Genomic DNA, 27,672 nt, shown 5'->3' on the forward strand with positions numbered 1-27,672 from the left:
TTTGTTTGTTTTTTTTTTTTTTTTTTCATTTTGTAATTTGCTGCAATTTTCCTCCAGGATCAATAAGCCCTCAATAGGCCTTATATATTTTCTAAAATGCTGAAATGCATCAATTTAAAGAATAGCTTTTGTTAGATGACTATTTTGAGTTTGAACAAACACAGAATAAACTGTAAATATGTCAACACACTCTGAGATACATTTTTATTCCCCACTGTAGCACCATTGTTGCACCTAATTATTTACCTTCATAAAGGAGAAAGACGCCAGGTACGACCACTTAAGGGTTCCCAGGGAATCTGTTGACTTCACATTTTACATTACATTAAAGGGGTTTTGTACATTACAACTAAACCGTGTAAAATTTAGATTTAATACCTTCATGCCTATTAATGACTTTGCTATTAACAATTTGCTCTACTGATGAGAATAAGATACCAAAACCTACAGGTGTCATTTTGTGTGGTTTACCACAAATTAATTCATATCCATGTCACTCTTAAACTGTGATCAACATTGCTGTGGTGCAAAGGCCTGTAAGTATTGTATGAATCCTGACAGCGTTAAGGCACCAATCCTATCTAGAAATATTGTCTTTTTGTGGCTGTACATGTATAAGGGATGAAGAACTAGAATAACAGTTCTATGTGTGTGTGTGTGTGTGTGTGTGTGTGTGTGTGTGTGAAGGAGGTGAGAGAAGTCAGTGGGCCATGAGTGTTATCTGCAGCTGACAATGGTGTTAGATTGCTGGGTAGGCTACTATTTATAATTTGGAATGCAGTAAGACAAAGGCTGGAAAGCATGTTTTATTTTTATTCTTTTATGGTCATTATCAAAAAAACATTCTTACAAAAAGTAGAAAGTCTAAAACAAAAGACTATCTGCAGCCCTTAAAAACTTAATTAAATTTACATTGTATGCAGCTCTTGATTAGTTGCCAAGCAACAGGGGTCAATTGAACCCCCTGCGCATAGTTTAGCTCTGCTTTGGTTTCATTAGAACCAAGAGTGCAGTGTTTCATTCTATAAGATGATGTTTTTTTATTAACATTTTTTATATGCATTATTAAACTGATTTATTATTATTATTATTATTATTATTATTAACGGTTTTTATTTGGAGGAACTACAAATCTGATGGATTTTTCCTCTTAAAGCGAAATCGGTTACATCAAATCTGTTACGTCAAATCCATTACGATATGTGGTGCCCTCTGCTGGAATCAAATTAATTGCAAGGTATGGTCAAAATATGCCGATCTATACTTTGCATGTTATTAAAAACATTAATTTATAACAAGCCGGCATTTCTTAATTCTGAAAATGGTCCTTTGGTCAGAAACTGAGCAGTGAGGGTCTGACAGATTGTGTGTGGCAACCTAATGAAGTGGACAACTAGCAACAAGTGAACTGTTTCTCCAAAGTGCCTGACGAGTGTATGTGTAGAAACACATCACAATGCCACAGTAATGCTTGGAGGTCGTTTCTTAGTTTATTTCACTACATGGGAATGTGCGCTTCCAGTGAAAGGCAAAGTGTACAACAGTGAAACAGGACTCACCTCCACAGAACACACAAAAAAATGACAAAGTATACGAAAGCATTTGGTGCTAGTTCCTCAGAAATGGATTTACCGTAGTCCTGAAAAAAAAACCCCGTAAAGCAGGAGAACCTCTCATGGTTAAGGCACGGACATCTGTAAGCAGCACAACATAGTGACACAACATTACAGAAGTAGAAGTAGAGGAACGCACAAGTGAAAGGGCAGATGGGGTGTAGATCAGAGAGAGTGTAAACCTGAGAGGGAGAGAGGGAGGAGAAAAGGATGGAGAGAGGGAAGGGAGGGAGAGAGAGTCGGGACAAAGTCGAGCGAGAGAGAGAGAGAGAGAGAGAGAGAGAGAGAGAGGGAGGAGAGGGGGAGAGAGAGAAGGACAATATTAAAAAGACAGAAATGAAGAAGAGATAGCATATTAAACTATAAAAAGATAACCTGATTCAGCTTTAAAGGTTAGGGGAAAATGCCAGTGAAATATGTAATACAAATGACAGTGTTTCAGTCTCTCTCTCTCTATCTTTCTCTCACACACACCTGGTAAGTGTTAATGAATAGGTCATTATTGTCTGTACATATCACCATGAATAGCAAGAATATATAACAGAGGCTCACAGCCAAGTGAACCAAAACAAACGCACAAAAATTACTTGGGAAAAAATATTCTTTGCCTTGCACACACAGTGCTATGTTTTAGAAGGCACCTCAATTTAAACATAATCCTGACAATTAGCACTGACATAACTGACAGGTCATCCTTAGCACATCTTTGGGAGAATGACTGTCTAACTGGTTTTAACAAATGTCTACATGTCTGCATAACTTGGAACATAAATATCAGATTCCTATCATACCAAAACTGGTCCATGTTACCTGTCAGTAATATATAATTTATCATTTGGGCTATGAAATTTAAGTTAATGGTTGCATAGCATAATAACAGCTGTTATTCTTGGTAAGCAGCATTTTAAATATCCCCGTATTCATGAAAACTTCACTTTTATCACTTACTTTCTTTAACCTACACTTAAATCTTCATGTGTACATTAATAATGGCCATACTATTACTGTCAATGCCACCACACATTGTGCATTTATTGCATATGATCCTGTCATGAGTGTTATCGAGTTCATGTAAAACAACCCCCAGTCTTGTCTACTGGGCGAGGTTTAAGCTTTACATTCTCTCCTGTCACTGCTGCAGACCTTTTGGCGTGCTGACAGTGTTGAAACCTCTCACGGTTCACCATGAGTTACAAGTAATTGCTACCCATTTCTACAGAAAATCCCACCTACAGAAAGACTGGGATGCAGCTATTAAATATGACGTTAATCACCGATGAGAAGAACATTGGCATTATCAGAAACAGAGCACGACTCACTGAGCTCAGAGTCCTCACAGGAAGTCAAGAGTGGAATTTCCTGAAACTGTGGGCACTTGTAATTTTTTTTTACCAGGGAACAGGCCCTGAACACCCTGTCCAGGATCAGTGCTCGACCTCACATTAATAAGCACATAGCTGTGTGCAAGCCCTCCGGTCGAACTCAGCTGGGAATGTCTGCCTCAGAGAATCCAGCCTTTTCCAGAAAAAAAGAGAAGAAAAAGTGTCTGTGTTGACTTTGCTTCATGTAGTGCGTTGCTCTGTTTGTATCCGCATACAAACTGCACACACCCAGCTGCTTATCAAACAGCGGCACCGCCTCCCCGGACCTGCTCTGCACACAGCGATAAACCCAGACGTTGCAGAGACTGCCTCGCTGCTGAGACTTGCTCAGACATGCTAGGGTCTTTTGTGACTTTTGGGGTTGTGGCTCAGGTCACGTAGCATTACAAGTAAAAAAAAAAAACAGAAAAATCCAGTTTATCTCACATGATTTCTCTTTAAATGTCTGATTGTCTTCAGGGTTTCGTCTACCCTATTGCTCGGTCCTGCGCAGTGTGATTTTGATCGTGCAGCTACTCCAATCTGTCGTCCTTCAGCGGACAACCGAGCAGACTCCGCCTCTCTTAATCAGCTCATGACTCTCCCAAAGCATCATGGGAAAACTGTGGGAACAGTGACGTGTTCGCGAGGCCACAGTTCATGACAGGGGTGGGCACAAAACTTGTTGATCCACTGTCATGTTGGATTTATGTGCTCTTCTCTGCACATATGTTACCAGTGTCAGGCTGGTAAGCAATGTCCACAGATTCTCCCCAATGATAATGCTGGAGGTCTGCTCTTTGCCATTAAACATTAATCTTCCACTGTTAACTTTAGCCTGTTAAATGACACTGTGCATACTTACTATATGTAGTGTGTAATCCTGTTTTTGTATGTTGATATATACATATTAAATATATATGTTCTACTTTGTATGTGTGAATATTAAATCATTAAGAATATTAAGAGCAACACGGATCTCCATAACTGTTGTAAATTGCATATGCATTATGGCTAGCTCATGTGCATCTGGTGGGGAAGTATTGGTGATGCAAATTCACCCTGCTCTGCCTCTCCTGGCCTACCTGCATTACCAACGGCTGGAGCTTCTGCCTGCTTCTCCAAGCAGACCACTAATTGGCTGTTCTTGATCGAGTCCTCCCACGATTTCTCTCCGAGCTGAAAATAGGTGTCACTGAGAATGTCTGACACACAGGGGACCAGATGCACTGATCCACTAGCACTTACTCTGTTCACACAGGTGTAGAAGTCATGAGTGGAGGGTGGAGCATTGGGGGTTAGAGGAGCAGGGTTTAGAACCATGCTGTAGTCCATTCCTGGAAATGACACCAGCTCTGGCTGGACGTGGGTCGGTGTCGCCCGCTCCACTGGGTTGGTCTCAGCGGGCAGGGCCACTCCCAAATCCTCACCGCTGCAGTAGGGGCGCTCTACTTCATACACGATAGGTGTTTGGCAGTAGGAGGTTGGGCTGCTGACGGTAACAAGCAGTCGCTGGCTCTCTGGGGTTGTGGTGTCCTTATCACGGCGGGATGGAGGGCTAGGCTGAGGGGGCGGGACTTCCTCGTCTATGCTGTTCGTGCACAAGGACTCCTCATGGTGCCGTGGAGACTTGAAGCCATACAGGGTCGTGAAGTGACAGTTGATCTCGTCCAACTTCCCCTTCTGCAGAGAAATGGTGAACAGAGAAAGAAATTTATGTAAACATCAGACAAGAGAAAGGGAAAAAAAAAAAAGAAAACTCAAACCCCCCCCCCAAAAAAAATACAGGGTATTATTTTTTTTATTCCACCTAGACAGACGCTCAGTACAACAGCCCCACCCAGCACTCACTGTACAGCTGTGACCTAAAGGCTAGACAAATGGTCTTGGGAGAAGATTAATGGTTCGCTCCCTCCACCCCAAACCCCCGGACTGACAGGAAAATTGTGGTCGTGAGGAGTAGAAGAAGAGCCCTGTCTCCGTCCTAAACACTGACATCTTAATACACCCACTCTCCACCTGCCCCTCAGGCACTGAGTGTGTGTGTGTGTGTGTGTGTCTGTGTGTGTGTGAGTATGTGTGTGTGTGTCTGTGTGTGTGTGTGTGTGAGTATGTGTGTTCACTGCCATTGTTTAAATGTGGAAACTCTTTACCATATTGGTATTTATGAAATACTTTAATAATTAAAAAATGATGATATTAAATTAATTTTTTTTGTATTTAAATGTACTTTTGTTTTTGAAACATTCTCCATTGACTGTAGAGAGAGTTTCTGTAGAGGTGAAGTTTACATTGTGTGTGTGGGTGTGAGTGCTTGTATATACAATATGTGTGTGTGTGTGTGTGTGTGTGTGTGTGTGTGTGTGTGTGTGTGTGTGTGTGTGTGTGTGTGCATGAATGTGTGCACGTGTGCATGTATGTTTGTGTTTATGTGTGAGTGTATGTGTGTGCATGCATGTGTGTGTGTTTCTGTGAGTATGTTTGTGTGTGTATTTGCATGCATGTGTGTGTGCGTTTTTGTTTGTGTGTATATGTGTGTTTATGTGTGTGTGCGCGCACAGGTGTGTGTGTGTGTGTGTGTGTGTGTGTGTGTGTGTGTGTGTGTGTGTGTGTGTGTGTGTGTGTGTGTGTGCGTGCGTGAGTATGTCTTGCATGCTTTACTGGATCTCAGTACCTTCAAAAGCATGGGGTCAATTCCTCTGATGTGTGGCTTTGGAATGGGTGGGATCAGAAAAGCTTTAATCCTGTTAGATGGAACAAAATCAAAGACTCTCTCAGAAAAACCTGTGAAAACTTGATAACACCTGCAGAGACACTGACCACCTTCAGGTTAATTAACCTTTTGACTTATTAAATACACAACTTGGAGTATTTATGAATGAATATCCAAACTTAGGGTGTTTTACAATGAATATTCAACTCAGGGCCTTAGTAGTTAAACAACAAAGATGAGGGTATGAGAATAGATTCACGACTAGCAGACTCTATCAAAGCATTCAAAGGTGAGTGTTAATTTAATGTGACATATTCTATAAGCTTCCAGTAAACCAATAAATGGTCCAGTAAACTAGACCATTTATTAAGAAACAAGTTATTGATAAATGTGGCAATGTTAATATAATTAATAGTGTTGATAATGTGCTTTCCGGTTTCAATAGAGACAAAGGAAAGTGAATTGGGCAGGTATCTTCCAGTGTTTTAGACATGAACAGACTGTGTGATAGCAGTGTGTGTGTGTGTGTGTGTGTGTGTGTGAAGCAACCCTGACCTCTTTCCTTGGGAAATGACCCCAAACCCAATGACAAGTGCAGTTGTGACTCCAATGCCAATTATGACCATGATTACATATCGTTGCTCTGAAAGAGGGAAAATAGAGAGAGAGTTTCCATGGAGACCCTGATGTAAATATTTCAACCCTTTTGAACAAAAAAACTGCCAGTGCTGGTCACTCAAGTTATGACAAGAACATGTAAGCATGTAGTTAGAGGTAATTACAGATCTCTCTTCAAACCCTGATGAGCAGAAGTGTGTTTTTCAGCCTAACACACACAAGAAACATCAAACTGTACCTTGCGCTGAAAAACTCAAGAGCAAAGTACCCTTTATAAGTGTGACCAGTGTGTGTGTACCTGACAGGTGTCTGGGAGGCACAGTTAACAACAGTGGTGAACTCCACGTGCTCCACAGGTTGCTGTTGTGCGAGCGGCAACGCACTTGTACTTCATACTCCCCTCCTGGCAAGCACATCAGCTCCACGTGGGGCTCGCGCAGACGCTCCTTGACCTGTAGGGGGAGACAAACACATACACATATACACACGCACGCATATATACAGTATATATAAGGCTACATATTTTTTACAATGTTGATCTGTTTTTCATGCAGTTCTACTAAAAAATGTCCGACAAAGCTGCCAAGGGAAACCCTACACCGTGCGTTACTGAGGGAGAATAACTGAAACATTATACGCATTTGAACCTGACCACTATTTATTTTGTTTCTCTCGTGAACTCCGCCACAACCCTCCACTTCACTCTCGGTACCTTCCAGATGTCGGACTCAGTTAGTTGTCGGAAGCGCAGCTCGTAGACAAGTGTGATCCAACCAGTTTGGATCTGAGAGGCTATGGGGTACTGCCACGACACGTGCACCGTGCGGCCGGGCTCGCGATTGTTGATGTCCAGCAAAGTGTAGGTGAGGTTGAAGGGCGGGTCTGTCTCAACTGTGGATGGAGCCAAGCAAAACGATCAGAAGCAGGAAGCAGGAAGTGGCAGTTCTGACACGAAGACTTTGATTAATTTGTGGAAGCATCACAAAAAAAAAGAGATAAGGATCAAAACTGGGATGACAAGTTTCAACATCAGATGATAATGAACAACTTCTCACAGACCTAAACAAACAATACCCAGTCGGACAAAGGCTATGAACAGGCAGATGTACTAGAGCCTTTTTCCAGGTGCAGTACAAAAGGGGACGGTGAAAACGTGCGTCTCACGTGGATCTCAGGCTTACCGAAGTCTGCCACGTCGAGGCAACACTCCTCAGAGGTGATGGAGCCTTTAAGGCTGTGAGCGGTCAGGTTCATGCAGTACAACTCCCAGACGAATGTGTGCGCATGGTCAAAATAGCAGCTGTTTTCACCTCCACTCACGTAGTCTGGACACTCTTTCAGAGCCCTCTTGCTAAAATGCAAGACAATAATGCCACAATGTGAAAACAGTGCATTTTCATTACACAGCATAGTTTCAGGTGACATAACTGAGATAATAAAGTCTAGCATTTTACTGAGATACACACAACAGGAAAGCCCGGTTTTGACGAAAGTACTGCACGTTCAGGGCGTGTAAAGATAGGCAGTATGCTGAGGAGTGCTTAATTAAACAACTGATTGTTTTTCTTTAATAAAGGTTACTGGGGTTTAACTGGATATACTTAACGTGATTTAAATTAAGTTGCCATATTGCCAATTGCGATTTTCACCCCAATCAGAATTTGTCTACCGCATTTACCCATCTGTGCAGTGAGAACACACATGCACACACTAGTGATTACTAAGGGGCTGTGGTACACACACACACACACACACACACACACACACACACACACACACACACACACACACACACACACACACACACACACACACACTAGTGATCACTAGGGGGCTGTGGTACACATTTGTCCAGAGCGGTGGGCAACCCTAGCCCGGCACCTGGGGAGCAATCAGCAGGGAAGCATCATGTACTGCTACACTAATCATATTAACTAAACCAGTGATCTAGTTTTAAATGTCAAGCCATGCCTTACCCAATGGAATACATGAAGCTATAAGTGATATTGTCATCGTCCTGGAGACCACCGTCAAGGGGACGCCACCAGCATGTAAAGGTCTCCATGTCCGGAGAACGGCAGTAATGGATGTATGGCTTACTAGCATCTGTAAAAAGAATGAAGTAAATCAAGTGTTCAGAGGTGTGGGTGGTTTGAACGGCTCATTTGATCAAAACTTTTATTTTTATTTTTATTTACTTATTTATTTATTTATTTCATTTTTTATACATTTTCAAAATAACCCAGGCCAATCTCGATCTGAAGGCATATGGCACAGTAAAATGCATGAGGACTTTAAAACGCAGCTCTGCCTTATTTTATGAAGGGCATCGCAGTCTTTCCTTCAGAGGGGGAACAACTCTGGGTGTCACTGCAGGTTAGGTGTGAAGTTTGTAGCTTCATTGGCCTAAAATCATACGTGTGCCAATCATCATCCTATCACAGTAAGAGTTCAACTTTTGTGACCAGCCACACAACTAGAATTAGAATTCGGTTGGTTTCAGGCCAGTTATCTCAGTTCAGTGTCAGTTGCATGCAAGCTAACCCTAGTGACGAAATTCATCTGTTTTGGAGACCATTGGAGAGCAGTTCGGGGAGAGTAACCATGTGCCTCACAAGAAAATGTAGGACCATGAGCAACCCCACAGTCTGCCATGTATAGTAACAGCTAATAATCTGGTAATTATGAGAGCAGATGTCAACAGATGGGAAATTATGGTAGTACATGTCTTAGTCCTCCCAAATTTCCTTATAAATACTGGGTCATTAAAAAGGGTGCATCAGTAGCTGGTTTGTGGACTTTATTATTGCCGCTTTATAAAAGCAAGGATGTAACTAGAGCTAGTTCCCAGAGAGGCCCTGTACAACCCCATAGGGAGTTAAAGACAGATATATGACGAAGAAATATGTGCAACACTTTAACATGCCGCAGTGTAAAAATGTACAAAAACACACCTTCCAGACTGTCACTGGAGACTTCCACAAACCAGTGTGTAGAATGCGGATAAATTAATTTTCCTCTAATAAACTGCCCATCACGCAGGCATCATTCGGCTTGATTTAGAATGTTTTCCATAGTTAGTGACTTTTAGAATGGTTTCATTTTCAAACTTTATCATTAAGACTGAGTGCTGTAACTATAAAAACGCTGTACAATGCACTAAATTCCATTCACTGATTCATGCTGTTATTTTAGTAGCACAAAACTGAATGTTCTTTTAGGTTTCAAAATAAAAGCTCTATACTCTATACAATGTGGCACAAAATTAGACCAAACCCAAACTTCAATTTTAACAGTCCTAACAACAAATCAGAAATAGACAACAGGTCAGAAAACTGGACATGATCTCAAAAACTGCAAACTGCCCTCCTGAGTCCTGTGAACTGCCCTCCTGAGCCCTGTGAACTGTCCTCCTGAGCCCTGTGAACTGAATCTCAAAAACTGCAAACTGCCCTCCTGAGTCCTGTGAACTGCCCTCCTGAGCCCTGTGAACTGTCCTCCTGAGCCCTGTGAACTGTCCTGTTCCACCACCATTTGCACATCACTGGTTTCTGCTGCAGTGAACGGTTGGGGCTGAAATTTTGGCAATTATTGTAAAAAAAAAAAAAATCTATCAAACCTATAATGCTATGGTGATGAAAACTTCAGCTCTTATGGAAAATGACCAAGAACACAAGCTGCACATGGCACGCCTTCTCTGTGCCCAAGACTTCTCTGTGCCCAAGACTTCTCTGTGGCAACAGTGACGTCCTGGCCTGCTCCACATGGCCACACTGACAGCTATTACTGCACGCCCCCGATTCTCCTTTATATATCACTCATGCGGAGAACACAGAATCCCAAGCACTGTACTCACGTCTCACTCACTGACAGTGCCGTGTCTTTCTCCTGTCCTGAGAAATTAGTCCTGCAGAATCGAACATGGTTTAATCCAGTTCATTCTGTAATTTAATATTTTTTAACTTCTTAAAAACAATGATTTACATGTGGCGTGGACATTTTCTTCTTCCTACCATTATTGTTCGTCTCATAGACAATGTAGACGGGCTTATTCCTTTTACGTGTGTGCACATTACAGTGCTCCCTTCTGCTGGACACGAACTGTTATATTAAAGACCGACACTGTACTAGCCTTGTCACACAGTCTGGGGAGAGGATCCCTTTCCCCGCACTTTTCTTAACATCATGCCGTTAAATAAGATACGGCTTTACATCAAGCCAGTTCACTAAAATGGCAGCCAAACACGTTGTGCAAACGGTGTCAGAATAAGACACGCACTGGCGCTCGTGAACAAAGTCAGGTAACAGAACCCGAAGGGCTGAACGCAGCGGTGACACCGAGCTCTAAAAGACCAGATAAGGCGCTTGTGTTCACCACTGCCTCCCTCCTGTGGTGTGACCTGAGCTTGACGTGAACCTCACACAGCAGTGCCAGTGACGAACATTAGAGGCCACATCAGAGGGCTCATTCTAATCCCTCCCTGCTGCCGGTCGTATGAACACCCCCTTCCCCTGCCTGCATCTTTCGCCTGTCCACAAGCATCAGACAGCCTCTATTCCCGGTTCCTCGCGCGTCATTGCAGTTGTAAACCTGCTCAGACCAGTGCAAATGTATGACATTCAGCCTGTCTCCATGGACAGTGCCACCAGTCTCTGTGGAAGCAGCTATGAGACTGTAGGGGCCACTCTGCTATCTGTGGCGGTCAGAGCAGTTGCTGACCATGGATGCTCAGTTCTGTACTACAGAACCACCAGTCTTCTTAGGTTTAATGTAGAACTGCATTTCCTATGCTGTTCAGTTGTAGTTTTGCTTAATTAGCAAAGTGCATAACGCGTAAGCCTCTATGTGTCTACACATACTACCCATACATTAATTAATATTTATGAATAATTCATAATTAATAACTTTATAATTCATTGATATCTTTGTATTGTGCTATTGTATTCTGGCGGCAAGCCATTTGTTAGAGACAAAAGCAAATATCTCCATTATCTCTGCCTGCACTATATGCTACATTTGAACATGAGGGCCCGCTCCCCTGCATAGCAGGAGCCTAACTCACCTTGCTTGCAGGTCGAAGGTCGCGGGGATTCTTGAGATGTTACAGAGATGGTTGACCAGCACAGCAAAAAGAACACCAGCTGCAGCATAGTGCCTTGACTGGCAACCCACGGACCTTAGAGCAAAGAGAGAAGCACACGTTAGATGCGGGTTTAGAGAGAAGCACGTCACACGCAGGTTTAGAGAGAAGCACGTCACACGCAGGTTTAGAGTGAAGCACGTCACACGCAGGTTTAGAGAGAAGCACGTCACACGCAGGTTTAGAGTGAAGCACGTCACACGCAGGTTTAGAGAGAAGCACGTCACACGCAGGTTTAGAGAGAAGCACGTCACACGCAGGTTTAGAGAGAAGCACGTCACACGCAGGTTTAGAGTGAAGCACACGTCACACGCAGGTTTAGAGTGAAGCACGTCACACGCAGGTTTAGAGTGAAGCACGTCACACGCAGGTTTAGAGAGAAGCACGTCACACGCAGGTTTAGAGTGAAGCACGTCACACGCAGGTTTAGAGAGAAGCACGTCACACGCAGGTTTAGAGAGAAGCACGTCACATGCAGGTTTAGAGAGAAGTACACATCAGACACAGTTTTAGAGAGAATCACACATCAGACACAGTTTTAGATAGAAGCACACATTAGATGCAGGTTTAGAGAGAAACACACACCAGACACAGTTTTAGAGAGAAGCACACATTAGATGCAGGTTTAGAGAGAAACACACATCAGACACAGTTTTAGAGAGAAGCACACCGTAGACGCAGGTTTAGAGAGAAGCACACATTAGATGCAGGTTTAGAGAGAAACACACATCAGACACAGTTTTAGAGAGAAGCACACCGTAGACGCAGGTTTAGAGAGAAGCACACATTAGAAGATAATAGAAAGCTATTATAGCTATTATGCACTTCAAATAGATAATATTTGATCAACACTTTAGATCCCTTAGATACGTTAATACATGTTAAATGTGTGAAGCTCACTGGCAAAAAAATGGGACAGAGATAAAATGAAGGGGTGTGGGGAGTACAGCGAGAGAGAAAGAGAGGGAGAGAGAGAGAGAGAGAGCGCAAGAGAGAGAAGGTGAGCCATACGTGAGCTATACAGAGAATGAGAAGAAAGCTAAGTTCTAATGTGACATTCTAATGTGGTATAATTTCAAGCAGTCAGATCATAGGGACGGATCATAGGACAAGTTCAAGACCCTCTAGGCACAGTCATTAACTCATTCACTTACGCACACACACACACACACACACACACACACACACACACACACACACACACACACACACACACACACACACACACACACACCTCATCAAACATCTCAATTTCCCCTTTTTTAGCTTGCCTTTCAAAAGCTTTCTAAAACCTATTCGATGTGTCTAATATATATAAATATAATTATTATATTATAATATAAAAAAGTTCAAATTTGACTCTAGTTATAAGAAGCCATATAATAATAATAATAATAATAATAATAATATGTTATTTTTATATAGAATTTATTAATTATAATATTATAATATATATATATTATATATGTATTTTTACATATCCTGCCTTTTTTGAGCAGTTGCATTTGCGTTCATTTAACAGTGATCTAACCTGGTTACACCTCTGAATGTAGAAATAATTTGTCATAACATAGTATGTAAAATTCCACAAATAACCATATGCAGTGGCCAGCATGGCGCTTGAGTTTCAATGCACAATGTTTTCAAACTCAAACAAGTAAATACACAAAACTAGTCCAGTTACACAGCGGAGCGCTCAGTAGCTATGGCTTAGCAGGAAAGCTGCACCAGCAGATTTCCTTAGACATAATGTAGGTGGTATACTCATTAAGCCAGAAATATACAATAGTGTGTGTGTGTGCTGTAAAAGAGACAGACAGAAATCCAGGAATGTATCACTTTAGGTGTGTAAGTGTGTGAAGCAGGGCCTCCTGGGTGTATGGACCTGGAAGTTAAAACGGCCTCAGTAATGCTAGTCATGCTTTACCCTGCTAATCCTCTATACCTGACATTTACTCAGTTACGGTGATCCCATGCAACATTAATGCTACAGAACACAGGCACGCACACACATTTGGAGCGCAGCAGCTAACGTATGTGTGCCTGATGAGAGGTGTATGCTAGCACTGAGGCCTGGCCAGTGTTGAAGAACTTCAAGACCAGGTTCACGCCATGCTAGCTTCCTGCTCTCTGCAGCCCCTGATTACCTCTGGTTCATATATATGAGCAACTGTAACAGCTAAAAACATGAGCATATCCTGCAAACGTTTGCATAATGAATAGTAGCACAAGGGTAAATATATTTATTTATTAAAATCCATTAATGAATTTAATGGACGTTAGAAAAGTTATAAAGGCACATTAGAACAAATCTTGCAATCTTTTATTAATGTAAAAAACGAATTTCCACTAATGCATTTACAGTGAATAGAATCATTAGTGAGTTATAATTAGCACTGGAGTCAGGTCAGACTTGTTCTGTCCACAGTGCAGTGCACATTTTCCTTCAAAGCTCAGTGTTAGATTCTTACTTTCCACTGTGCCAAAATTTTTAACAGCTTGTGAAGAAAATGAATGATGTACAAGAGTTTCATATCAGTCCTCTCTGCTATTGTCATTAGACTGTGCTAAACACGATGTGTAATTTCCTCTTCGTCTGTTGGCTTGGACATTCATGGAGGCCCTTCTGAATTAGAGGTTAAACCTATTTGGGTAGGGCCCCACTGCTCCCAACACAAGCCATCTCATGTTTCAAGACCCCCCATGTCTAGAAGTGCTCCTTGTCCGAAAAGGACATTCTATATGCCGCCCTATGTCTGCACAATCCCTTCAGTGTGTCCCCACATCCTAGTTGCCAATGGTGCGCAAGGATTGTGGTCAAGCTGCTCTCTCCTCATGTCTAATGCAAAGCTAAACACCCAAGCTTGGCAAAGACACAGTGTAGTGTCAGATGGCATGTCAAGCAACACCAAAGGGAAGCAGTTCACAGGACTCATTATAACTCCTGGACACCAGTAGCCCAAATACTCCAGATACTCACTGTGGACAGGTGAAGGCCACTGGACGTATCAGTGCCCTTGCAGTCACGTCATCTCTGTCTCATTCACTTCAGTGTTTCTGTCCACTGTCTAGTCAAAGAGCTAAGATTCTTTTTTCTAATGCCCATTTTTGATATATCTAATGCTTAACACATCAAGGCACAATTGTGATATAATCGAGTCACTGTAATAATGAGATAATATTCCCAACACATGTTTAAACTCTCTTTTAAGAGCATGTGGATTTGAATTACAATCAAGGGAAATTTTGCACCATCAACTACAATTCAAGACATGTGAAATGTGACAACTGAATAGGATGGAATTTGAAAACAATGAATTTAATGGGGGTATTGAGTTCACATGAGTGCAACATTGACCATGATCGAAAAGCCTTTATTCAATGTAATACAATATTTTTCCTTTGCCAAGGGACTCCAAGGCCATATAAACATATGTATTAAGAGGATACACCTAATTTACTGTACCACTCCTGACAAAGAAAAACCTAATCAAATTACCAAGCTGATGAAAATGTCAAAGTCTTTCCAAATCACGACTGACAATTAAACGTTTTGCTTAGAATTGCTAAGCAGTATAAGCATGACACTTATTTTCTCAGATTAATGAAACACCCGTAAATCCTTCAGCCAATCAGCGCTGTTTAACTAACCATTCGAACACCCCCAGGCTGTCTTGGGGTTACTGCCACTCAGGAAAATCCTATTAAATGTTGTTGCCTTAGCTTGAGCTTCCTTCAGCAATGCCCTCATCTTTCAGGTGCCAAGCCCACTGACCTCAAATCTACGTTGGTGATTTGCCTAAGTAATCCAGCCAGCCACTAATGGGCCCTTGCCTTACCAAAAAACTTCAACTGGCTGTGGTAAAGATGTAACTCTAAAAACGCCTGTACACCTCTAAATGTTATATTAATTAAGATCATGTTCTAGGCCAGATGGAATGTCTTTATTTGGTAATATATACAACGCACATGTGTACAGTACATTGAACTGTTTAGATTGTCATGAACTGTCACAAACTGTCACGATTGTCACAAACTCTCACGATTGTCACAAACTGTCACGATTGCCTCTCCCTAGCATCCCTGTCTCCACAGTTTTTTTCACACCTGTCAATCATGTGCATATTTCCCATGTGCTTCATGTTTCCATGGCGTGTCATTTGTAACTCCGCCCCTCAATATTGTATTCACCTGTGTCTGGTTTAATTCTGGTTTAAGTGATATCTCTTGTTTATATATGCACTGTGTCTTCCCTTGTTCAGTGTTGGTCATTGTACATCTGAGTCTCTGTGTTTCCACTGCCTCGTATTTTACTATAGCCTGGTTTGTATCGTTAGCCTATCGATTTGTTTAACTCTTGTTTACTATTGTTTATTCCTAGTATCTGTTTGTTTTAGTTTCTGTTGTGTTTCTTGTGTTTGCTTCAGGTTATCATGTCTCTTTGTATTGGGTATTGGTTACATGTCTGTCTCTGATTGCCCTCAAAATATGACCTGGACCATTTAAACAACACTTCTCATGGATTTGCCCTCAGCACCTGCATCCACCTCACAATCACTCCATGTCCACTATGTTAGTTATCCTTGTTTTGGTTTTACTTCCTGGTTTTCATTTCCCATGTGTTTCCGTGTTTTGGTTTTGTTAATTCTGCCTCTCATTTAGTTCGTCGTTAATTATTGTTCTCACCCGTGTCTACTTTATTTCCTCATTAGCATTTATATATAGTCCTAGTGTTTTCTTCAGTTTGTTGCTGGTCATTGTGTAAGCCCTGCACATATGTGGTCTTCATATGTGGTTTGTTCTAGACTGTTGTGTTCAGGCCTGGAGTGGTTAATTGGGAGATTCTGGAGTATTCCCGATGGGATGGCTCATATCAATCTCTAGTTTGGGCTGATTGGAAAAACTGGACCGGATTTGGGCATGAAACTCCCGGGCTGAAAAAGGGGCCCACTCCAGCCCTGGTTGTGTTCATTGTTACTTGTTGCTTGTTCATTTCTTTTCCCAGTTTTTGTCTTTAGATTTTTTCAAAATGTATACTGGTTCTATTAGAGTTGGACCACCAAAACAAACAAAACTAAACTAAACTATGATTCTGAACTGCACTCAATCGTTCCTGTCAGCATTTGCGTCCGCCTCCTGCTCGCTCTGCGTTACATTTTCTTTGCATATCCTATCATTGTTGTGAGTTAGGGTCCAAGCACAGGGTCAGTCATTATAGACAGACAAATAATATTTCAACATAATACCATGACTCATTTTAGTGCAATGAAACTAGTTATATAATAGTCATTTTCAGCTGCATCTGTAACATTTTAATAATATACTGCTAGTCAACAAAATGATGTCAGATTTTCAAATGTCAGTGCACTTTTGGCCTGCGTATCATGTTATAGTTACAGGCCATAGTCAACACTCCTGTGATTGGGCAGAAATAAGACACAATATCCCCATTAATACTACATTTGGAAGGAAATCAGATTTAAGTATATTAAACTTATCAATAGAATCACAGGGATTATGTGCTTTTCTGATCTACATTTAATTGCAATTTATATAGCACCTTTCATAAAACAAAGGGCATTTTGAAAACAATGAAACAAACTTGGAAGAGGATAAGTGTGCAGTATACAAAGTGTGCATTATATAAAACGTGCAGAAAGTGTGTAAATTGTAGGACCTGCCACTGACTGACAAAAATGTGTGGGAAGGCAAGACACCAGTGGGAGAGGTTCTGAGGGAGCATTAGGCACCATAAGGATCTCAGAGTGGTATTAGGGCTCAGATCATCAAGGGCCTTGGTTTATAATTGATACACCAACATATTAGTTACCAGTGAAACTAATGGAGGATGGGAGTCATTTGTGTACTTGATAAAAGTGACTCTGGCTACCAAGTTTTGAATGAACTGAAACCGGACGAGCAATTCAGCGCGGACAGCCATAAACATGGATATAAATAATATATATAAATAGACAATGTGGGAGAAAATGAAGATGTTTACCAAGATTTTGGCATCAGCGTGGCTGAGCAGAGGGTGGAGGTGTGCCATATCGTACAAATGATAAAAAGCGAGATGGGGCAGTGTATGTAAAGAACGTAAGTTTGTTGGAGGCCATGCCTCATGCAACATGCTCAGATCTTTGGAACAGGTCTTGTATGCGAGGCTCTGTTGCATAGAAGTGACCTGAAACTCTAAAACTTCCGCTTCTGATATGGGAAGACACGAAAGCAGTTCTGGAATGCATCCTCAAACAATAACCAAAGCTCTTGAGATCTGGAGCCGACATCCCACCCATGTACTGGGGTGTGAGTACATTGAAAGCTGAGACTGAGCATGGTACCAGGGCATTGCTGACTGCACTGCTGAACACAAATACCAATGTGCTCACAGACTTACCGAGAGTCTTTGTGAATAACAAACATATGAGTGTCCATAAGTAGTTATTTGCAGTAATTACAGTTTATAAAATCATGCAATCTATGGCATTCGAATACACCCTTCATACATTTTTAGGGGGTTTAAAGAACCAGCTTGGCCACCCCACTTTAGACTTAACTGCACAGACACGAGGGGAGATGTTTTTAAGCAGAGGGGGCCGCAAACATGAGGGAGTGGAGGGGGGTTGCATTTCAAGTATATGGTTGCAAGTGAAAAAGCAAACAACAATAACAAAAAACAGAAGGTCTATATCTGAGAGATTATACAGTATTGTCACTACTTTGAAAAAGGCAACAATAGTGAGGGTACATGAATGTCAATGTCATAACAGCTGTTTAAACCAGAAATTATTTTAATGTGATAATTTAAGAAGAAGTAGTTGGACATGTATAATGAATCAGACATATTCTTTATTGATTCATGGAATTACACTGCATGGTTCTATGGAAATGTTTACCTAAGCAGTAGAATCTTTGGAAGAAGCGCAATTGCATACTGTTTGCACTTTTAGCAAGTAAAAGTAAAATTGAAAATGACCAGAAATTGTGCATAACTTATTTTTGTAATGTAAAGTTATAGGTTTTTGTTTTATAAATACTGCTTTGTGAAGGTAGCAGCTTTTTAATTTAGAAATGGTGTCATGTTTTCCACAATCAGAAGAGATGATGAAGAGAATAATGCTATACATTCTGTTTTATCAGCATAAGCAAAACGCTGACAACACACTTAAGGTGAGATTACAACAACTCACAATATGATCTAGTGTTAGATGATGTGTCACAAAACACACACACACACAGTCTTTGTACAGTTACTGCTCAAAGCATTTGTTGAATTTCTTCATCCTACCCCCTACCCAGGTTTTGATTACAGCACTGTGCAGCCTGCATGTCAATGCACCTCTGGGGGTGTGAAAAGGGTCTAACCATCTTGTGGGATGTCTGAATGTGGGATGTCTCTGCTCCAAGCAAATCACAGTGTCAAATCTCAGCCATCCTCCACTTTGTGGCTACTTTGGTGTGTGGGATATTAAGACTCACATAAAATGTGGGGAACCATCAGCAAAGATGTTTCACTTTGATTTTTTTCAGATTTAATTATTTTCTCATTTTTTATCTTATTTTAATCACCTGGCACCATATGCAAAAAATAATAAACTAACCAAAAAATAAAAGTGCATGTATTATAAGGACATACATGCAGCTTTTACAGTTGCATGGCTGGATACCATTGCAACACACAAGAAATCATCAAACACATTTATAAGAAGATCTCCATGCCACAAATGACATTTGATTACATTCCATTTTGGTTGTGGGAACTTTGCAGTTTTCTCTGAACATGAAAATTGTTTTCTTGATTTTCCAAGAACATTTTTAAGAGTGTCACCTGTATCGGAGGATACTGAGATGAGTGATCATATAAATGTTGTTAATTTTAATGAAATAACATGACATCTAGGAGCATTTCCTGTTCATGTACTGCTAATAATTTGATATTTCATGGTTCTTAGCAAGTCACTAGTAATATACCAGAATGTTCTCCTTTAGTAAATCATGTTTCCAGAATGTTATAGCACCAAAAACATCAATGCAAGCATAAAATACTTAAAAGATGTTTAGTATTATTACTTGTATATTTATTACTGCATGCCTAGGTGCTTAATTTTATATACCTGTGGCCATGGAAGTGACTGGAACAACTGATTCTGATCATTTTGATGAGTGAGCGAATACTTCTGGCAATATAGTGCCAATATATTTCCACAAATAACATTTGGGGTAAATTTTGATTGGTCATCAGGAGAAAACGAATGGGAGGAAAGAAGCTTGCTAATGTACTGGAAACAGTGACTGCCATCACACTCCTATGGTTGCAAAGTGAATACAACCATAGAGGTAAATATGCATGAAACAGAGTTACAGGCCTGCAGTAGAGAAGACCTGCACAATGTAGCATGTAGGAAAATATGTTCACAGAATTGCTGAATAAAAGCACAATCACACTCAAGTTTACGCAGTGATATTGAAAACGAGCATGGCTGTAATTCATCTATCATGTTGGCCAAGAAAATCCATGATTGGTCCACTTCATCTCTTAGCATTTGTTAGAGTTCATCTTTTAATATTTGTAAGATTCAGTACTGACTCACTGTGCTAGAGTAATACAATTGATTATCTGGACTTCTGCATGACTAAACCTTAATATATGGTTTCATCATTGACCCGGTCACTTATTTATCACTTATTTGTTTTAAAGTGCCAAATCTAGATATTTACAGCTTACAGATTTTCTTCATTCTTTTTTAAAGTTTTAAAGTTTACTAGTTATAGCAGACAATATACATAGCTCAGTTGACACAGGTAATTAAGTGCTATATATTATTTTATATATATATATATATATATATATATATATATATATATATATATATATATAACACAACGTAGAGGCAGTCCAGGATCAGAGCAGGAGAGAGGAGGCATGAAAAGGTACAAACCAAAGGATCAAGGCAGAGACAATATCCAATATACAATCCAGTTAAGATGACAGTAATCCAATACAAGAATAAATGCTTGGTATGGAGACTCTACAAGAAAGTTGGCAATACTTCACACAATCAGTAAAGAATTGCAGAGCTAATATATACATAGATATTAGAATCAGGTGTTAGTATTCAAGTGATCAGTTCATCATTCTTGTGAGACATGTGAGACGTGTAATTTTATGTGTATTGGGTTTAGCTAACTAATGTGTAGTTAAGCTAATGTGGCGTCTCTCTTTTTTATATAGTGCAAACTAGAGGTGTCTTCAACTATAGATTTTCATAGTCAAATTTAATTAATCAGATTTTCCCTTTAGTCGAATCGGGTTTTGTTTTTTTTTCACCTTAAAAGGGATCCCGTTCTCATTCAGGACTTTTTTCCACTTCAAAGTAAAAACCTAAAACACTCAGATAAATGAATAAACACGGTAGGTTGGCTTTATTCGGCTTTAATTAATTAATTTATTTACTTTTTTTTTTTTTATGAAACGTTTGAGATCATTAACAAAAAAAGTCACCATCAGTGCGCATATCGAACTGTCAGACAGGCACTGTGCAAAATGTCAAAAATATTTTAAATAAAATATGCCTGCCTGAAAATATATTAAAAAATTGCCACACAACAGGAAAAAAAATTTAAGTAAAGGTTCAAGTAACAGGGTTTAAAAAGCAAACAACAACAAAAAATGTTTATAGGCCTACTTGTCGAGACAAGATGACACACCGAAACGACAAACGGCTAAACTGTTTTTTTTTTCACCTTACGCGTTTTAAATGGTATGCCATGTTGGTTGTTGTCGTGTTAAATGAAAGACGTTGATGACATAACTTGCACTTTATTTTGTTTGATTCATCTTTATCTTTTTCAAAATACTCCCACACTTTTGAAGTTTTTTTAGTAGCCATTATAATCTCGGCAGATGCTGACTATCCTGTAGCGTTCAGCTCCGCTCATTTGGATTGTGCAACTGCAGGGTGTGATATATTAATGTGTAGTAAGGAAGATGCCTATTGTTAATGCGCACACATCATTTAAAAATATTTATTAAAAGAAATTAGGATGGTTTTATTTGACAATGCAATTAGAATGGTACATTCGACTATGATGTTCATAGTCGACTAGGGGTATAGTCGACTATAGTCGAATCAGCGACTATTGCAGGTCACCCCTAGTGCGAACACATGTGAACAGTGCAGGCTCTAATATGTTTTCCTTTGTTTTTCATCATTGTACAGGTATGGTGATGATTGGTTTAAAATTGTGTTATATTATTTTTGGTGTATATAAATACATAGCTTTAATTCAATATTTATCCTGTTACCTCAGGTCCCGCTGAATGCTTGTGAGGATAGTGCGAGCACATGTGAACAGTGCAGGCTATATATTTTATATTTCTTTTTCATCATTGAATAAAAGGGAAATTTGTGACTCATCCGATCTGTTATTTCACAATCATTTGGAGACACAACTCAGAGAGTCTAAGGTAGCTGCAGATGAGGCGGTGTCGATGTGAGACAGTCGAGACCGGCTACACAACTCTAAACCACACGATATGGGACATCTTACTTGGACACTCTGCTTCAAAGCAGGTACCAGCATTTCAGTGGAATTGAAGTCAGATCTTGGCTCTACTAAAATTATGTTCTCCTGTTCCTCATGACCAATGACTTGACCCAACCTCTTAAGCTCTAAGTCACACATGGACACCTTGACTATCCACTGTAGAATTGCCTGATATGATTTAGAATCCACTGGCACCTCAACAATTGGAAACCGTGCAGGTCCAGAACCTGAAGTTTCATGATTCTAATCCATTTTTAGTATTAGTAAGTAATGTTTTATTTTCTGTAACCATAACACTATATACATCTACCCAAAAGTCAACTATGCAGAGGACGTTGCTTCAGAAGTGCTTTGGAACATAGACTTGGTATATAGTAAACTTGAGAGATGGCAAATTTTTGCTTCTTGGAGAGCCATCATTTTTACCTTCTATCACCACCATTTCAAGTGCAAAAGTTGAATCTGTGTTATGCATGTACGTGGTTTGATGGCATACAAGTTCAACAAGACGTTTTTGACAAAGAAATGCAAAATTAAAGAACCCACAACATGCAATAACAAACACCAGATAAAAAAAGACAACCAGAGGCTACTATAAACACAGCGAAATCCCGAGCACATTACTGGTAACAGTAGAAAAACTACAGGGACGTTACAATGGAATTTGACAGCATTTTTATGCCAGGGGACAGATATGCTAATGAATGAGTGTTTTTAGAGGCAGGTGCAAAGATGGCAACCAGTGTGTTCATAGGGGGCGTGGCACCCTCGCCGACACCAACCGTCAACTGTTTGACAATCCTATGGCAAATAGCAACGGTGCTGAGTCAAGTCCAGTCTAATGAACTTCAGAAACACTTGTTAGGACGTCATCTAAATTGTTTTTTTCAGTCAGTTTATATTGTGCTATTAAACAGAATTCTGTTGGGAAGAGCAGACAGCCAATGTGTGTTTTTTAATATAGCAAAGCAAATAATTTCTCATTTATTCATATGACTTAGGTAAACATTTTCTCACAGCTTGCTGGGGAAGCAACAATATAAAGGCCTTTTTGTAAAAACAGAATAATTGAATGAATCTACATTTTAGATGATATTACATTTCGCACAAGTTTAGATAGGTGGAGTTCAGACTAAATACAAGGCTGTGGTTTGCAGTAATAGAAGAACATGCATGGACAAAGGCCTGACTGGTTTCCACACCCATCCTCAATGTGTAATTCCCGGCTGGTTCAGAGAGTTCCTTAACTTGACATTTGGTTTGGAAGACTTTGTGACAGTGTCTCTATTCCATTTTCTGTGCTGATGTATTAGGTTCTACAACTCATGAACAAAATTTTGGGAATATTGTACATATAACTGAGAATATTGGCTGCCTGGAAAAAGGAGCTAATCAAACTAAACACAGATATAATTAACTCGACTAGATATAATTAACTCAACTAGATGTAATTAATTAGAGAGGCATCAGTTTACCATTACGTTTACATATATACAGTGATTAAAAAAATTGTAATGTAATTTATGATTTACACTTATTATGCATTTTCCATTTGGTGTACTATATGGAGATCATTCCAGTGCATGTCAATGAATCAGTGGGCCTCCTACTGTCCAAAACACAGGTCAGCGGGGCCAAAGCTGATATATAAAAGGAAAGCACATGGCTATGTCTTCTGCCAGCATCGCCCTGTGGAAACAGGGGGGAGGGACTGTCCCTGCCACCTTTGGTATCCATCAGTGGTCATCATGGATCAGGGCAGTGATGTGAGGTCATATGGCAACAGATATGTGGCACATACGAGGAGGGCACATGCATGCCTAAGCTGAGGGACGCAAGTGGGCATGTGAGCTTGGTCTGGGGGCTGGATGTGTCACTGAGAGCTACCATGTGTACTGGAGCACCGCTACTGGAGGCATGAGCAAAGAGATAGATGGGCCTAGATATATGTTCGTAAATAAATAGGACAGAGACTCTCAGATTTGATTATTTGAATCATCAAATTATCCACATATTTTTATCCTAAATCTGAATAAAATGACAACACCTTGCCTTGCAGGTGTTGACCATGTTTACTGTGACCTCTTGTTTTGTTGTGCCAACCTTTCATAAGAGGACCAAAACATACCTTGAAGGCTAATAACAATACCAGAACACACAGCTTGTATAGGCTAAAGTGGGAAGTATTTAGTATGACACTTGAGCAGCACCATAAATCAAAAGAAGAACTCTGGAAAGTGCTGATAAAATTCTGATATCATATACCAGAAGATGACTCCAGAAAACGTCATGACAGTCTCCCCAAAAATGTTCAAGATGTGCTTACTGCCAAGGGAGGTCACACTAAACACTGATCTTTTTGTCTGAAGAAGCTTTTTTGTTCTTGAAATTGTGTTGTTTTTGTATATATATTTATATTTCCTGAATGTCTGTATGCTTTGACTTAGAATGCCACTAAGTCAAAAAGGTTCCTATAGAACCCAGCCAGCCCCTCCTCCTTTGCCTTGAGAGTGTGTTTTTCCAGGTACTCCTGAATGATTTCCCCCTCGCTCTTTGAGCCGATGTCCATGGTTACATTAGGGTGCTACGTGGGAGACTGCGTGGTAGCGCTGTCCCTTTATCTTCCACTACCGCGTACCCTTGGGCATCCTGTTCGGCTGGTCTTTCTCTGACGCAAGCGGGTATGCAGGATGCAGACTAGCGTACACGTCTACTAGCGTTTTATTTAATACAAACAGCAGTGCATTTAGCACATAGTAGAAACGCTTAACAAATAGCACACAAGCAGTAAGATTTAAAGAAATATGAGCGACAAGCACAAGATCGACGCACATTAAAAACCTTAACATAAGAACAACAAAGTGCAATGCATAACGTTGACGAGACAAGCCACAGGTGAGACGGATGAACACGCACATAGAACCACACCAAAAGGAAATACATATATAGACATAAACAGATGCAGACCACACATACACACCCACCCTGAGGGGAGGGGCTAGGGGCTGTACCGTGACAATTATACATGGTCATTATACCATACACCTAAAACAACTAATCTAATTGTGACCTATGACTTTTGCAGAGTAATGCATAGACCCTCAAAAACAATATTTTATGGGCACACTTACACAGCCTGTAGCAGAAACATACACAATCTATGTAATCAAGACCACATATCTGAGCCTGCACAGTGCTCTCCTTACTAATCAAACTGCATCTCAATCTGCTTATGGATTTTGCAGTGTGAACACATGCTGCGACTGTCTAGCCAAACTGAAACCATTAAAGTGTGTTGTCATTACAAGTCTTAGTCTGGTCCCCCAGGACTGGTGTTAGACACCCGTCACATAAAAGCAGACAATGCAACCAATTGTAATTTAAAAGCATGTAAAATATCCATCCACCTGTTTTGTGTACATCCAGTTCACATGGTAGGCTATCTCATGAATAACATTACCAGGAAACCTTGTAACACCTTGTAACCTTTAACACATAAAATGTTCAATACACTGAAATGTTGGTAAACATGAAATATAAACCAGGCAAATGAAACGGAACAGAATGAACAGAAAGTGGTAATGTAAGTAAAATGTAGGCTTTTTATAGGGTAGCTACTCAACGAAGGGTATGTTAAACTAATCTAAGGACACCAAAAGAAAACCACTATTTCACACTACCAGGCATGTCCTGTGTGTAGTCCTAAAATAGAAAAACAAAAATGGTGTTTGTGACAGGGGCGATTTTAGGATCTGGTCTTTAGGGGTGCCCAGCCCCCAGTGCTCACAGAGGCACAATATCAAAGTATTGCGCAGGTGCAGAGCAAGGTTTTTGCATAATATAATATTTAAAAAATGTGTAGAGCCAGGGGGTGCTGAGCAACTTCACTCTAGCACCACTAAAAATACCCTAGCCTCGCCCCTGGTTTGTGACTGCAGTGATGTGTGATTTAAAAGTCAAATCATAATGTAAAACTTTGTACACTCTTGACCTGGGCTGGGTTTCACAAAATCATCATTAAACAAGACTCATCTTTAAATGCTAGAGTGTGTGTTACACTAAACACTCTCATTTAAGATCACCTCAACACTACGATGATGATGGGAATCCGGACCTTTATCTGTAACCAGGATTTCTACACGTCATAGTAGTTCCTTCTGCCTGTCATGAGAATTTAGTTTGGCACATTAGGCAAGGTGACATATGCAACTACTGTATGTTCTAGGAACAGTAATTCAAACAATTATATATATAATAATAATATAATATTTATAATATTTTATTATTAATTTATTAATTATAAGTGCGGTTGTGCTCTGGGAGCTCATTTTTGCGCCGATGAGGACCTCGATTTGCTGGGTAGATGCACAATATGATCTCTAGATTTACGCACGCACAGTGGACCCGAAAGCAAGTGCAATATTTCACGAGCTGAATAAGCCACCCCCACACTCTCAACTATTTATCTCAAATTAAATGCATGCGCATCTAATCTGTCTGTCGCGCCAATCTGCAAAGCTCGTGCATCTCGACAGTTCCAAGTTTCGCTTTAATCCAAGATAAAGTCAGGGTCAATCTATTTAAGTCAATCTATTTAAGGCGTAATATCTGATAACAAATACTCAGTTTGGCAGTCAACTCTGTTCTATACAATTTTGAAAACAATAAATTAAAAATCCAATTAATGGACAAAATAATTATTGGGGATGTCACAGGGTTTAACATTAAATACCTGTACCACTTTTGACAAATTCGCAACTCTTTAACCTAACCGTCGCTCTCACTAAGCAATCAACGCGCACTAACGATTGGACAACTATTCCTGACAGTCTTAAAATGATCCCAAACTATCGGTATTTAAACATTTCACTTTGAGAACTGTGTATATTATATTGTCCCAAAAAGGTTCTTATTTTCCCTCCCCTTCAATCTAACATTAGAGAGGAGAAGTTATATGATTTCGAAAAAAGTAGCTACATATCCATGAAATCGATTTAGGTCTTATAGAAACGCGTATCACAATGACATCAGCAAAGCACCAAACAAAACTATAAATTACAGACATGTCAAATCAAGCTAGAAATGTTACACATTTCATGTGGTACAGTACGTCTGTCGTTGGAAGTTCCAGTTTACCTCCAGTTCATCAAAATACCACTGAAAATGCCCAGTTTCCGAAAGTGACTCTTACCTGTCAGCGTCTGTCGGAGCTGTCAAGACGGCTGTGATGGCTCCTCGCAAACTTCACGCAGCCCGCATAAGACTTCCTCGTTTACCACACCAACAATCTTGATTGATACCGCAAGAAACGCAAACGTGAGCATCGACCTCTCAGAAAATCTCCCGAAGAACGTATGATTCACCACGTACAACTAACTCATGATCATAGTCTATTAGTGTAAAAGCGATACATATTTCCCTTTTTCCCCTACCGTTTGATGTTACGAATAAATAGGATCAAATCGCACGATAGCAAGAAAGTATCCAAAGTGTCGCCTCACAGGCGTGCGCGGTATATCCTGTGCCAGTAGCATCTGTGAATCCGCGGCTGTCTGCCGACGGAAGTGAAGCGCTACGCTCCACCTAACACGTCATCTTGTGAGTGTAAAACACTGTGGACAACAAGGACGCGAGCTCAGTTCTCTCCGTACACGCTATGTTGCCCGACAGACCACGAA

The 27,672-nt window shown here is 40.3% G+C and overlaps 1 protein-coding gene across 1 annotated transcript; it reads right to left on the minus strand.

Annotated features, from left to right (window-relative positions):
• crfa4 (cytokine receptor family, class I receptor 4) lies at nucleotides 1-27,672 on the minus strand. Its single transcript, XM_076983188.1, has 11 exons — nucleotides 27,186-27,672; nucleotides 11,369-11,482; nucleotides 8,282-8,411; nucleotides 7,487-7,656; nucleotides 7,018-7,196; nucleotides 6,604-6,757; nucleotides 6,243-6,330; nucleotides 5,649-5,718; nucleotides 4,223-4,657; nucleotides 1,560-1,795; nucleotides 1-306 (listed from the first exon to the last, which is right to left on the minus strand). Exons 2-11 carry the CDS (start codon nucleotides 11,454-11,456, stop codon nucleotides 249-251), a joined length of 1,608 nt encoding a protein of 535 aa, XP_076839303.1. The 5' UTR covers nucleotides 11,457-11,482; nucleotides 27,186-27,672; the 3' UTR covers nucleotides 1-248.

The sequence above is a fragment of the Brachyhypopomus gauderio genome, chromosome 20, assembly GCF_052324685.1.
Source record: "Brachyhypopomus gauderio isolate BG-103 chromosome 20, BGAUD_0.2, whole genome shotgun sequence".
In the NCBI taxonomy this organism is placed as follows: Eukaryota; Metazoa; Chordata; class Actinopteri; order Gymnotiformes; family Hypopomidae; genus Brachyhypopomus; species Brachyhypopomus gauderio.

Excerpts from the sequence above, each read along its gene's own strand:
- crfa4 (XM_076983188.1), bottom strand. The coding sequence starts at position 11,456 with ATGCTGCAGCTGGTGTTCTTTTTGCTGTGCTGGTCAACCATCTCTGTA. Across the intron at positions 5,719-6,242 it reads GTCATTTCCCAAGGAAAGAG|GATTAAAGCTTTTCTGATCC; the intron begins GTCAGGGTTGCT and ends TCCATCTAACAG. Across the intron at positions 307-1,559 it reads TTTTTGTGTGTTCTGTGGAG|TCAACAGATTCCCTGGGAAC; the intron begins GTGAGTCCTGTT and ends TAAAATGTGAAG.